The 14,838-nt window shown below is 35.4% G+C and overlaps 1 protein-coding gene across 2 annotated transcripts in view; it reads right to left on the reverse strand.

The window, feature by feature from the left end:
* LOC128147067 (adhesion G protein-coupled receptor A3-like) overlaps positions 1–14,838 on the reverse strand; it is a 315,407-nt gene that overhangs the window by 180,257 nt on the left and 120,312 nt on the right. For both annotated transcript variants that reach the window (XM_052799271.1, XM_052799270.1), the window contains exons 3-4: positions 8,083–8,154; positions 4,167–4,238 (exon numbers count right to left, since the gene is read on the reverse strand). In XM_052799271.1, the coding sequence (XP_052655231.1) occupies positions 4,167–4,198 (32 nt within the window). In that variant the 5' untranslated portion in view covers positions 4,199–4,238; positions 8,083–8,154. The remainder of the gene's footprint in view (positions 1–4,166; positions 4,239–8,082; positions 8,155–14,838) is intronic.

Genomic DNA, 14,838 nt, shown 5'->3' on the forward strand with positions numbered 1-14,838 from the left:
TTGTATTTTAAACATGTTTTAAAAGTTTGATTCTAGGAAGTTTTTATGAACTTCCAAGGGGAAAAAAGTTAGAAAGTGTTAGAAAAGTACCAGGTGGCATTAGTTTGCAGTCAACGAACAATCACCAGTTCTTACACCAGAGGCAAATTGAGATCCCAGCTCAAATAATTACTATCAGGATTATGTCATTATATGAGATTTCCAAGATTGAGGAACAAATCATACTATGAATGGCAGGGAACAGTTCCTATTGATTGAGATTGTGGTTGTATTTCTTCACAAAATAATCACCGACCTGACAAGAGTAATGGTACTCTTGACTTTGGTTTGGTAAGGAGGACAGTCCCTACAAAAGAGAGTCATAACTTTTGACATAGCAATCATGAACTGATTTACTTCAGATGAAAGGGGAATTTAGACTTGTCCATTACTATGCCTCTAATTTCCAAGGACAGGCTTTTGAAAAAAAAAAAATAAAGTAACTAGCGAAGAACTACTAAAGTACGTGAACTGGAATGCAGGATGGCCCCATTTGTTAAGTCAATGGTAGAAAGGCAATTTAAAACCCAAATAATAAAAATGGAAGATAGACTAAATGGATCAATAACCAAATCTTAAATCTTGAAGAAAAGAATTCAATTTTTTAAAAGATCAAACAAGTAGAGATACTATAATGTAAAGGAAAAGGTCAGCAAAAAGACAGGAAGCATAGAGGGACAATGAGAATTACCAAAAATTAAGTTAAACTTTGGAAAGGATACTTAAACAAGGTGCAAAAGACACTTCAACAATAGTACTATATTATAAGTAATAAATGAAGAAAGAGCAGATATTGCCTAAATATATCTCATTACTACTATTTTCTATTCTGTTCAGTAAGGTTGGTCATTGGGATTATAGCTATTTATGGGAAGAGCATACACTAAATTCTGGAAATTATCTTTCCCAAGACCACCTACAGTATAACTGTTGATCTACAGAACTAGTTAAAAATCAAAAAAATACCTGGGCAACTAGATGCCTTCTAGGCTAATTCCACTCACATGAAAACACTAGTATAAATGTTAATGGTTTTCTCCTGCTTACGTAGTATCACGTTAGATATATACGAAAATCAATAAATAATTTTCCATGTCTAGAAAACTAGTGATCTTTTTACATGATTACATGATACATCTTCAACAGATGCATATTGGTGTTTTTTCCCCCATTTCTTATTTGCCAATTTTTTTTCCATTTTTCTTTCTTTCAAAACTCACTCAGTTACTGCATTAAATACGAGGCCAGACTAACAGGTCTACAGTTAACAGAATCATCTTTTTTTCCACTGACACATGGACATAACATCCATAAAAGCATGAGGAACCTGGCGTTAAGTGCATTTATTGTAAGACACTAAGATAATGGATAGGATAGAAAAGAGCGGAGTGAGACATTACTGGTGTTCTGCAGAAACTGTCTTGTGACTGATTGTATTTAGTGGTTTCACTAATGACTCTGGCTCAGAAATGTAAGCATATGAAAATGAAATCGGGCAATAACAAAACCAAGGATTGGTCAATATTAAGAGAACTATCATACAAGAAGAGGTGAACGTTCTTGAAAATGAGAGGTCTAGTAATTTCATTAAATAATATTATTCAAAGTGAAAAGTGTAACAAGAATGTCACTTGAGAATTAAACTTAAGAAAGGTCTAATTCAGATTTCTGCTATAAACTGGGGCCTCAGAAGGAAAACAATACAGAAAGCCCTGGATCTACACCCACTTGGAAATGAAAGTTAGCCCTATCTTGAGGAAAATGTAAATAGGACACACAAAAAGACTAGATGCAAGAAAATACAGTGTTAATGATAGTGTAGAGGGAACTGATGAGACTTTCTCTTGATCTACATGCTCAGAAAAGATTCACCAACACTGGGACAGGTACACAGGTTACTAGAATGAGCAGGGATATGGCAAATCTGTTTTACAAAAGGAAACTGATTTGATCAGCCTGATAACTGCAGGTGTTCAGCATGCATATTGTGTCTTTTTCTGACATCTGTGGTATCAGTGAAGGATGTGGAGATATACTGCCATACTCTTTCCTGGTCTTCAGAGGAAAGGGATAGTACAGCCAAACACTGTTGCAGAATGAATGTTGTACCCTCACTGTGAATGAATTTCTGTTCCTTACCATCACAAGACTGAAGTTCAGTGTTTAACCTCTAATTAGCTTTTAAGATGGAGTCTGGAAAATTTAAGAATGGAACTTTAAGACATGTTTTCCTGAGAGAGCAGGGATTTGAACAGTTTCTGTTGAGGTTGTTCCTAGCATCTAGAAGCACCTTGTATTTAGTAAGGTGACTTCACCATTTTGAATTAAACATACCTCCTATGGTAATCTGGCTATATAGTCACAGTCATGTTCACTGTGCACAACAAAAGGAGACCCAGCAACCCTCAAAAGATGAGTTGGGCTTGCCCAATTTGGCAATTCATCTGAGATGAGTAAAAAGAGGTGCAGTCTGCACCTGTTCACCAACATGCTCTCAAGGCTCTTCCCATCATCTATTCTCACTTGTTTTCATCAGAGAATATTTGGCATAGTTACTCTCATTAATGTGATCAATAAGCATGCCAGATTTCAGCCTTTTACCTGGTGTCATCTTGACCTCTTGGCAGATCTTTCTAGAAAGATTTCCCTGTTTTTTCCAAGGAAATGCCAGAACTGGCTGGAGAGGAAGGAAATAAACTATGAGATATGTAACACACTATGATGCAGTATAGGAATTTATTTCATTTTCAGGAATGAAGGCAGATGTGAATGAAGATACAGAGCTCTCCTGGGTCTGGCCAAACGTCCATTTAAACCAGCACCCTTCCTGTGAATTGTCCCTTTCCCAGCCAGGAAAGTCACAGCCAACTTACTCATTCCTAGTATTTGCCTATGCTGTACCACACCTTTGGCCATTCCTTTTCATCCTTCTCTGAACCTCTTCTAGTTTTGGTCATCTTTTTGAGATGAGCAGACTGGAACTCCCAACAGTATTAAAAATGCAGGTTCTTTGCTTTTTTCCCATAGTACAATGGATGTTCTCCAATTTGTTCTCTCTTCCTTTAATAATACTCTCTAATTTTTTTTCTAAATGATACTGAGCACTGAGCAGATGTTTTCATGGCATTATCCACTACAATCTCAAAACATCTTTCCTGTGATTTAATGGTTAGCCCAGAACAGATTGGTTTTTCTCCTATGCATCACTTAATATTTATCTACATTAAATTTCATCTGCCATTTTACTGCCCAGTCATGGAGTCCTGCACATTACTTCTGTCCTTCAAAATCAACCCTTGCCTCTAATTCTCTGGTTAACTTAGTATCTACTAGCAAACTTTGTCATTGCACATTTTATCTCTTCTTCCAGGTCATCTGACTCTCCCTAAAACTGAACAGCCTGGGTATACTATCATAATCTCATGTTTTCTGAGTGCTCTTTCTAGAATAGCCTGATAATCTATTGATCACACAGGCTCTCTGGCATGCTTATGGATATGCAAGTTGATTGCTTTACTCCCTAGAGCATATTCCAGTGCAGTTGCATATGATAAACTAATGACTCAGAAAGTACTATGACAAATAAAGTGTACAACACAACACCTTAAACAGACAGTCTAAAATTGATTCTTCTGTAGCAATTTGAACTACCCTGATGTTCTAAATTTACTTGATACTTCATACATTTTTTTTCTCAGTATATGCTTACTTTTTTATGTAATACATTTCAGGAAAAAAAAAGTTATAAAATTCTAATTGATCTGTAATGGATAGAAAGAGCAATGTATCCTTTTTAACCAGTATAAGTCTCATTTGTGTGCTTGACCTTTAATTGTTTCCGAGACATGCAAACAGAAATGCATTCAAACAGAAATGTCATGTTCAGCCTCTTTTCAATGTGAAAATGAAATTTAATTCTTTGCAGTTCTGAAAGGTTTTACAATTACAAATAGAAACAACATCTTTAAAATATCAAGTCATCACAATCAAAGGCTCAGGAGAAGGGTTTTTTTTAGTACAAAACCTATAATTTTCTTATAATGAAAGTTTATTGCCGACTGTACTCAGGTAAGCCATGTGACAGTTTGGATTTCTCCTGTTTTAAACAAAAGTGGTATTATACTCACAGTTTGTGAAGACTGTTAAGTCCAACAAACATTTCTGGTGTTAGGCAACCAATTCTGTTATTTGAAAGATCCCTGAAACAAACAAAAAAAATGTGAAACATTAGGTCTATCTTATTCATATACACACCTACATAATCACATATAGCCTCTTTATTTTTAACATTTAAGGAGTTAGAGACAAACAAGAAATAAAACCTATTTCTGTAATGTAACATAACTGAATTAAATAGATGTAACAACTTTTATATTAAAGTTATTGAGAAATATTCCACAATTAAACATACCATATTGCAACTTATACTAATTACATTAAAATGTGGTTTTATATATGTAGCAAATAAAAAACCAAAAATTATTTCCAATATAAAGAATTTTCTTTATCAAAGTTACTAGCACCTGTTTGTTTACTTATGAAAAATACTATGCATTTTGTTGCATGGAATAGTCAGCCAAAATTGACATATTTTTACTGTTTACTAATGTCTCATCTCATTGACAGCATCCTTTCTTGCTGAAGCAATCACAGAAACCAGAGGGCAATTAATTTTTGAGCTAGTAAGAAGGTCAGTTTTGATAAGCACTTGGCAAGCTCTTTTAAAAGCAATACTGTGGCTGTCAGACCACAAATAGTACAAGGCATTGTGTTCCATAACTTGTCTGCAGAAAGGTGAATGGATGTGTTCTATACGAGTCATACATACAACATAATGTATACAATACTTATAGGAAGGAGACAAAAATAGTTATGAACAATTATGTGTGATAACAACATGAATACTGCCACCTGATGCATTCTGAATTAGTGTTCTATTTTTACATATTTGGTTTTCAACTTTGACTCAAATTTTCCTGCTTACCAAGTATGTTTTTCTTATATAATTGCAGTAATGTAAGGATTTTAAGTGATTATACATCCATTAAAATGTTAAAATTGGTCTGACTGTATTTTTGTTTTAGAATCAGTGGTAGTCTTCCAATTCCTTTGTTATATTGTGCGGATTCCCTATTTTTCTATTGTTACATGAGAACACTAAAGTAATCAAACAGGAGACTGAAGGTTGTAGTTTGACAAATCCAGTTATTGCTTTCATGGAGACATATCCAATTAGCCAGAATGTGAAGGCAATTTCTTTAGAATGCACTACAAAGTCTTCTTCTATCAGACAAAGAATATATTGTTGTACAATTAAATGATGAAATATCACATTAGAATGAAAATATTTCTTAAATGCTTGTCAGGGATATTAAGTAGGCAACAGCTGAGAAAATAGTGTGGATAACAATATAGTGCAATAATTGCATATTAGCATTATTCTTTAAGTTCTCCTAATGAAAGCTACATAGAAAATCTAAAAATGCAAGTTTAAGACAAACAAACATTCATTCATATATATATCTACATATCTTTCTATTGGAAGAGGTAAATAGTAAACAAGAACCTACCCAGAATTCTTGGTTGGGTAATGTTTACTTCTGCCTAAGCAAAGTCTGAACACATATGGAAGAAATGCATCACTATGTGGGGCATAATTTGAGTAGCAAAAGTAACTTTCATCTAAACTAATCAAAACAAGTGCATATTTCTCTAAGTGTAGCACACAGTAAAACGGTATTTTTAACAAAGTGAAAGGCTACATACCCTTTTCTCAAAGTTTACTTCAATGAGTGTTATTTTCACAATAAGATATATAGCAGTGGCTGAAATATCTGTATTGTAAAACATGTTTTCTAAAAAAACATTAGCAAAAACAAAAGACAGCTTGCTGCACATTCCTCCAGACTAATACATGTTATATTAGACATAATTCAATTCATAATGTACAAAGCTGGTGTTCCTTTTCAGGAGTAAGACATTTAACTTACTAATGCTGACTTGTAAAATTGATGTCAGAGAAAACAAAACTCTCCTCTGTTGAATAACCAAGTGCCATAATTTTAGTGCTTCATAAATTTTCAATTTTCATCAATTTTGTGCGTACCTTTTTGAGTAAACCCTTGAAATAATTCAGTTTGTCATTCAAATACAAATTATAACAGTTCTCCAAATCATTCACAGAAAACATTTTGATGTTGACAGCCTGCAGTTTGTCTGACTTGCCATAGCTGTATCTCTTGCAGTTGCCCATATCACATCAGCTTCTGCTTTTCACAGCACCATTTATATTTTACATGTGAAATAAGAAGATATGAATGTAAAGTACAGTCTTAAAGTAATTACTGTATTCAGCTTTCAACAGGAGTTTACACTATTTATTCCTTTTGCTGAACTGTCAGCTACCCAACTGTTGCACAGGGAAGGAGTGCAGAGATTTTCTTGTTTACCATGAAACTACACAGATTTGTCCCAAACACATGGCAGTCTAGTAATTAATCAATTCCCTGTCTCTAGATTCCTCCCATTGTTACTTGTTCATATCAGCATCAAGGTTTGTTTTGAGATCTAGCATGATAAATGTCAACGTTGCCATTCCTGGTTTGCGGAAGAGTCTTTTCTTCCCACTTTTCCTAATGCCTAAGGACTCCCTCTTCTTTGACCTAAGGTTCCACCTGCACCATCTTCAGCTGTGCAGCCCAGGACTTGCACAGGTTTCCTGATTTTCCCACAAGAGGTCAGAGTTGTGTTATTACAGTATGCGGCCAAAGCAACAATTAGCACTCATTTTGATCATTTCATTGTATTGTTATCCCTGCATACAAAGCAAGGAAGTTTCAACCTAATGTTTTCCTTTGTATTAAAAACGTATGTGCTGCTCTGGCTTCAGCGTTATTATGTCATTGGTTTTCTACCCAAACATACTAAAACTTAGTGGTTGGTGTTAGAAAACATTGCTACCTGTATGATCAGAGATGGAAATCTTTTACTTAGGTTGTGCAGTGTTCCCTGTACGTAGCAGTTAGGGAATTTAACCTCAGAGCAAGAAAGGAGAAGGATTTGCAAATTTCTTTTTCTGTGGATTTGCATTCCTCCTCATCTAAATCTTCCCATCACATGAAAATTATCCCTGTTTTCTCATAGGTTTCCTCAGCACACATAAGACAGCACACACGATGGCTTGGCAGATTGCTGGCATGTGCTGATGGCCTGGTTAGCCAGTACATGGACATTTGGATGCTGTCACTTGGAAAATTATAATTAAAAAAGGGTTCATCTCACTTTTCCTTTAGGCTGAGTAGAAATAAGGAGGGTCTGTAGTCCTTGTTAATTAAAAGCAAAAAGGGCCACTTGTAGGATCTTAGTAACTTAGATATTTTTACCCTCTACAAATGTAGTTTAAAAATCAGCCAGTGCTTTCAAAAGTACTATGAGAACATTTTCAGAGAGAGGAATGCAAGAATGATGGACAGGGAATATATTGCATAAGTCTTGTTTCCTTAGAAAACCATGCTAAAAATAAAAAATATCAAGCAGAGTCAATGTGAAAGGTATGAAAATAGTAGACAAGTTCTAAAGCATGACAAAGTTTCCTTTCTAAGAATTTGTTTTGTAGACCTGGTCTGTGATAAAAGTAAAGTAGACCTTACATAGTGAAAGAACTTAGCGTAGCACAAAGGATTTTTTACACATATTTAAACCATTTAGTTTTATTTCTGATTAACGTCTATAGTGATATATTGGCTGTTAAATCCTTAATTAGGCATGTTTTTCAACTTTGTAGATGTACTTATTAGGACATTTATTGGAGAGCAAACATAATTTTAAATGGGAAAAGGTAAAAAAGAAGGGTAAAATGGAAAAAAAGAAGGGAAAGAAGAACAAAAAGGCATGGTAAATTTAAAAAGCACAGTGTGCGATCTTCTATTTTACAGCCGGTGTCCTTACATGATTACTGCTTGGTGGCATATCTCAGTTGCCCAAGGATAGAAATGTCGATACAAACACAATTTTCAGAATAATTCAAATGGAATTAATACTTACAGGCGCTTCAGTTCTGAAAGTCCATGGAAGGCCCCCGGCTCAATTGTGCTGATCAAATTATTCTTCAGATCTCTAGAGAGACATAATAGGAGGAGCAATTAATTATCACTTTACCTACTGTACTACTGTTATACATGAGGAGTGTGAAATACAATGCAATTCTAACCTTTATTTGTCTTAACTAAAACCAAGAATGAATTTCATTTAAATAGTAACATCAAAAACATTACATCATTTGCAGTTTAGAAAAACATATTTTTCCAAGTAAGGTGGTTAAGATTAGATGTTAAAAAAAATATCTGCTTGTTTTAATTCTTCTCCTATTTATATTTTTCATAACAAGCTTACCAGCCATTCTTGCCCCAGGAAAAATGTTTTAATCAATGAGTGAATAAAATAATCAGTCAGCAAAGCAAGAGCCTTTTAGTTTGCTTATTCATTGTGCTGTGCACTTTACACTTAATAAATTTCTCATTTCCACCTAATGTAGGCAAAGCAGCTGGTACGTGAGACATAAATAGATAGGTCAGGTTTCTGTCCTGAAATACAAGCAATTTCTCATATTTGGCAGATAGGTGCTTCAGTTTGCACTTGGTGACAATCCAGAGGATTGGTTGTTGCGCAGATAAAGAATATTTCACTGGCATTAGTAATCTCATCTGCTCTTGGCACAGCGCTTGGGGCCATGACACTGCTCTCAGCTCAGTCCCCACAGAGATTTACTACTGAATTGTCTCAAGACTCTTGTGATGTGAACCCTGAGGAAATGCCTTCAATGCAATTAGATAAGCAGGCCTAGGAGATAAATGCTGTAAATTCTTGTAGAGTCAGTGTTCATCTTCTGACAATCTGCAATTCATAGGGAATGACCGGTGCACGGTAATATCAGCGTTGTTTCTCAGACTGACCACTTCCAGGATATTACAGCACATACACTGCTTGACTCTGCCAAAGTATGGATGTATCAAGAGCCACATGAGTCATCTTATTTATGACTTTTTATTTTCCTGCAAATAAAATGCACACTAGGTGAAATCCTAGTTCCACTAGCTGTGATTGCCCTCAATAGGGCAAGACTTCATCCCAAATGTTTAGCTCACAGTAGGATATATTTTAATTTCAAAGTCAAAACCATAAATAAATATTTCTGTATTTTAGTAGTCATTTTTGCAAACCTTTTGAATACAGTTCCAAAAATCTGTATGTCACACCCATTTCATTTTAGTGATGATGTTGATGAGTGATCTGTCCCTAACAAAGATGTCAGTCAGACTCTTAACAGTAAAGTTCAGCTTTCAGCTTGCAACATGCAACACTAAGAGTCCTTAAAAGGTGATAAGACATTCTGATTACTTATGTAGAAGATGTTTTGTCTTACATATAAGAAATGCAGAACTATCAAGTGCACTGCAGACCAAGACTGCAATTTTGATGGAAAAAAAAAAAATGCTGGAATATCAGCTCAGTTTAGAAAATATAGATATTCAGTTGCTTAAGTTGTAAAATCTTAACTGTAAACAAGATTCAAGATAATCACTTAGCATTTGTTAAAGTCTACTCAGCTCAAAGTTTATGCTGCATAATCATCAGCAAGGTATGACACACAGGTATGATACATGGCAACGTCATCTGTCCAGTAGTTTTAGATCACCATTTCTTCTTTGTTCCAGCTTGCTCTACATAGTGCTTTCATCATGACTATGTGTTTCACGTGATCTCGTGACATTACCAAAAAAAGCAAAGAACCAGGAGAAAGGCAGGAAAATTGAAATCAAACAATAGGCTATGCTTTGAGTCTTTTTAAAATTTAAGTATTGCAAAGCATACAGGTTTACTTACTAGGAGCACCTGTGATTAAGTAACTTAACTGAAGTTACAAGCATTCATAAAGCTATGAAATATATTAGAAATTTTTTTAGCCATGCGTGTCTGAAAATCAGTGGTTTAGTTTCTTACTGTTTTTATCTTAGCTTGTTTTAGATATTTCAAAGTTCTTTTTTTTTCAGTTGCTTTTTTCACTAATAAACCATTAGCTGTTCATTATGCAAATAAACTTGATAAAATGTGCTAATCTCAGTCCAACACAAATACAGTGGATATTACAAGAACATATTAAAAAAGCACCAACTCTTTCAGCTGTCCAGTACTGATGTAACTTTTAAACTGTGATGCATGACTGTATGCATATATAGTTACTTTAAGCATACGCATTACATGGCACAGGTCGTTCCTATTTGCCCAACCCACAATGGCAGTCCCTCATTCGTTGCTAGGCTAGTAAAAAGCATAAAACCCAGAAGTGCTTCCTTTTCCCTACTACTGTGCAGTACAGAGATAAGTATGCCTGTACCGCTTGGGAAAGGGAGTGAGTCAGAGCCCATGAAATTCCCCACAGTCTCAAGAAAACAGCAAAATGAGCCAGAGACAAAGGGAGAAAAGGTGGCACCCAGGAGGGGAGAAAAAAAAGGAAAGTGTTCAGGAGACAGGTAAAGGCACCAGAAAGGGGAAGAGCTTGGGCAAGGACCTTGGTGGTGATTTGAGTGTTCATAAGAAAGCTGCACAGTCTATGGCTAATTTTAGGCATAGGTCTATGCTCTTTCCTTTCTCCTGGAAATCACATAAGAAAAAGAATGGCAGAAACACAGAGGTCAAGGTTGGTATTTGCACTGATTCTTATCTGGCAAAGCACACAACCACCTCATGGACAACAGAGAGGAATTATGGCTACAGCCATCCTCCTGTGGGTATTGGGCCCTTCTCCCTGTTCCCTAATCCAGGCAAAGCAGTTTTCTTCCTTGCTTTGTCCCCTTCCCTTCTACTGGATTTGGCTGAAAGTGACAGTAGCTGATTTAATCACAAATGAAATACAGGGTGTGATGTTTGTTATCATGAAAACACTCTCTAAGAATTGGAAGAAGCTTTGGGGTTTTTTTACATTTTGTGGTCAAGCATTTTCATCTTAGTTCCCTGGTAGCAGCAGCAGCTGCTAGATTCATCTTTCTTCTGCCTTCATCTGCTCAAGAACTTGTGACAATTCCTTTAACTCTGAATTTTCCACACCTTCTCATAAACAAAACTGTTCATACAAAACTTCTGCAGTCTCTTCTCCAGAGTCCCATCAATTTGCAAAGACAAGTCAATATGTTTGGTAAAAGTTAATCTACTTGAGTGTATTTTCCTTTGATGTTTTAGGATTTTTGCTGTGTGGGTGAGCCAAAGCCTCATTTTTTTTTAACCTTCAAATATTCAAAACTGAACAGTTTGGTCTATTCTGGTTCTGTTCACATCAAACATCAGGGCTTAGCTTTCTCTAGACAGCACTACCGGCAATATCTTCATGAATGAAATGTAGATCTTTTTGCTTGTACAGTATGTTCGATATGTAACTACTCAGGTTGAAGGAAGTTCTTTAACTTGCAGAAGTGATGTGAACTTCTGTGTTCTTAAACTTAAAAGACAAACAAAAACCCCAAAACAAAACCCCCAACCCGATACTATAAATCCTTTGGATCTATGCTGATTTATCTGAGGCTTTATACGGGACACATTTGAAAACCACTTAGAGACATAGTTCAGAGCAAATATCCACGTTTTAGGCAGGGGAAACTGACAGTTTTAATCATTAATCTTTATACCAATTACACACATTCTGTGTTAACTGACAACTCATCTAAATGCTCTGCAAGTTGTAATTAGGTGAAGCGATCATGTCTTATAGCCAACAGTGGTAAAAGCTCACAACATATATAAAAGAGTATGAGTGGCAAACTGTTGGCAGGTGAGTTTTAATGCAAGTCAAAATAACCAAGTAGACAAAAGGTCTTCTATTTACTGAAATCTTCTATGTTCTAGTTTATGGAAACTCTGCTCTGTTTCCCCATAGCTTGTAACCACATAGGAAAAACCAGCATAATCCTAAACTATCATCTACAGGAAGAAAAAAGACAGTTTAATGTTAGTAAAAGGCAGACCATTTCAAGGAAAAGTGTCCATCACTTGCTCTGTCCCAAATAAGACATCTGGTCTCCTTATTTTGGAAATTACACTTAAATTAGGTAGGTCATTTTAGTAAGGATATTCTCAGAAAATTGTAGATGATTATACTACCCACAATCCTGGCACTTTCTTAGTAATTAGTATTATTCCATAATGTTTCCATACACTTCTGACCTAACAAAAAAGGTGTTTTCTTCCTTGTCATCTTTGAAGACTAAAATGTGATTAAAATAAATAAATAAAATTATCACAACTGTTAATCACTTACAATTCTTACTTCTACATTAGGAGAATCTATTTGCTTGCCTCCCACTTGTATTTTTTACAAAATTATTTTTATTAAAATATTAAATTAGCTCTCCCATTTTCTAGTTTAGCAAAGAGTTTGTAATATTGAAGCCTTATAGCAATCAGTATCAACTTTCACTGAGCTAAATAAGGAAACCAGAGTAAATTTGGTTGTATGTTTACATTTTTTCCCCAAGAGCTACTGCTGAGGTTTGGCAAAAGGTCACGATCCAAGGCATGCCAAACAGCAGCCCAGCCTGGGCCACACACATGCACACATACCATGCAAGTGATTTTTATCATCAACCAAAAGTAAGAGAAAAGGGAAAGAACCCCAGTATCATAATATTGAATGACCACAGCATGACCCAGTTAAAGTCCAAACAGAAAGCATTTTCTAACTAACAGTTATGGTTTTGCATCATTTCTGATGCAGCATTCTAACTTTAAAGTATCTATTCTGAATCTGAATGACGTGTCATTAGTGGTGTGGGTGTATATATCTAGTGGCGTGACCGGAAAATAAATCAAAACCGAGTGCCTTGTACAAGTACAGATAGATGGAAGCTACATGAAGTTAGCTGTAGTCATAACAACTGCAGCACTTATATCAAGGCTGCACAGCTGCACAAAAATAAAATACTACAATATTTATTGAAAGATGTTTCTCCTAATTTTATTACAGTTGGTAGATATACTTGCTGCATGGTACTCTGATCTTAACTAGACCTGAATGGGTAAAAGAACAATATAGAATGGACTGTGTTATCATTAAAAACCAATATCAAATGGTTACAGTAAATTAACAGAGGAGAGTTTCCTTTTCACTTACATAAATTCCATACAATAACCATTAAGCACTGTCTTCCTACATGTATGTAGATAATCTGTTTGTGTACACAAATAATAGTCCCACAGGTAAAAACACTTGAGGATTCTTTTACTAATTATCACAAGCTGCTAGGAGTTTATCATCTTACACGTTAATCTTTGAGCTGACTTTTACTTACTAAAGACATTTAAGAGGAGTTACCTCAACAAAAACAGCTGACTTCTTAAGGAGGGGAAATCTGTGTTTGAAATGTTCACTTCCTGATGGCTTAGCTGAGAGGTAAATGAAACAAGGGGAAGAGGCTACTAATGGGACTTTACAAGAACATTTAATAGCTACTCCAGGCCTCTCAGCTATTAGACATCATCTGTGGCCAAATCCCTGATTATCTAAATGTGTTCTTGAGATTCTTGATGCTTCAAGTTCACACTATGCACTTACGCAGTATAAAACATAGTGGGAAAAATCGCTAAAATATACACACTCCATTAACAAAAGAATCAATTTATCTCAAACTACATTCTGACATTTGGGGCATTTTGTACCAACTTCTATGCCTTCAGACACTGCAGATTCTTCCCACAACTTACAATATACGTACTGTAGATATTTTGAATACATATTCATAACAAGAATGTTCAACTAATTCTAGTACTCCGTTCAAATTCCTGACATCGATATATCTTTCATAAAAAATTATAGGTTGTACCAAGAGAACATCTGTGTTTAGAAAGCTGTCATTATGGTGCTGCAAACTTTCCAAAAAAGCTCTGAGAAGAGCAATCAGTTGTTGAGCAGATGCCAAATACCAGTGAAATATGACTGACTTTCCACATTTTGTATATTACTATGAAACAACAACAACAGAAGAAAAAAAAAAAAAAAGAAAGGTCACATCTTCCACTCCTTTCTCATGCAAAATATTCCACCTAAACTAAATGGTACCTTAGCCCAAACAATGAATGCAGGCTCAGGACCCTTGAAGAAGATTAACTTTTAAAAAATCATTATGATCATGGTGGTAGGAAAGAGGCATAGCCAAGGATGAAAGACAACATTTAGCACCTATCCTGCAGTCATGATAGCAACTGTCAGGGTTAGCAGTCCTGGATACAGGAACAAAGAATTAAGGTGACATTGGTAACATGTGTTTGAAGACATTTCAAACACACCCATCTGTACAGTACCTGTTAGGACCCAGTGACTCATTATTATACTTTGGTGGCCTGGATATTATCAAAACTTATTTTCATCTCTGTTGTTGGCGAATGCATTGTTGGTCACACACTGTAGACCGAGAAACAGGCAGGTTAAGCAATAACCATTACCTCGGATCATCATCAATAACTAAAGTGCTCCCATGAAACTCCAGAGCTCTTGTTTTGGGGTTTTTTTTATGATGAGAGTGGATATTTAATCTACTTTCCAGAATCAGAAAAGTTATGGTTGCGTTGCAGTTAAGTTTCAAGACATAAGGATAAATCTTTTTATAGATTATTCCTACAAAATAATAAACATCAACATGCACGTAAACATGGACAATAATTGTCCAATAATTGTCTGCCTTTGCAGACACAGAGGCTACAGGTCTTTTGTTTGTTTAGCATGTTGGTGCATGTTGATTATGCATTTTCCTTTAA

Source organism: Harpia harpyja, chromosome 10 (assembly GCF_026419915.1).
Source record: "Harpia harpyja isolate bHarHar1 chromosome 10, bHarHar1 primary haplotype, whole genome shotgun sequence".
Classification (NCBI taxonomy): Eukaryota; Metazoa; Chordata; class Aves; order Accipitriformes; family Accipitridae; genus Harpia; species Harpia harpyja.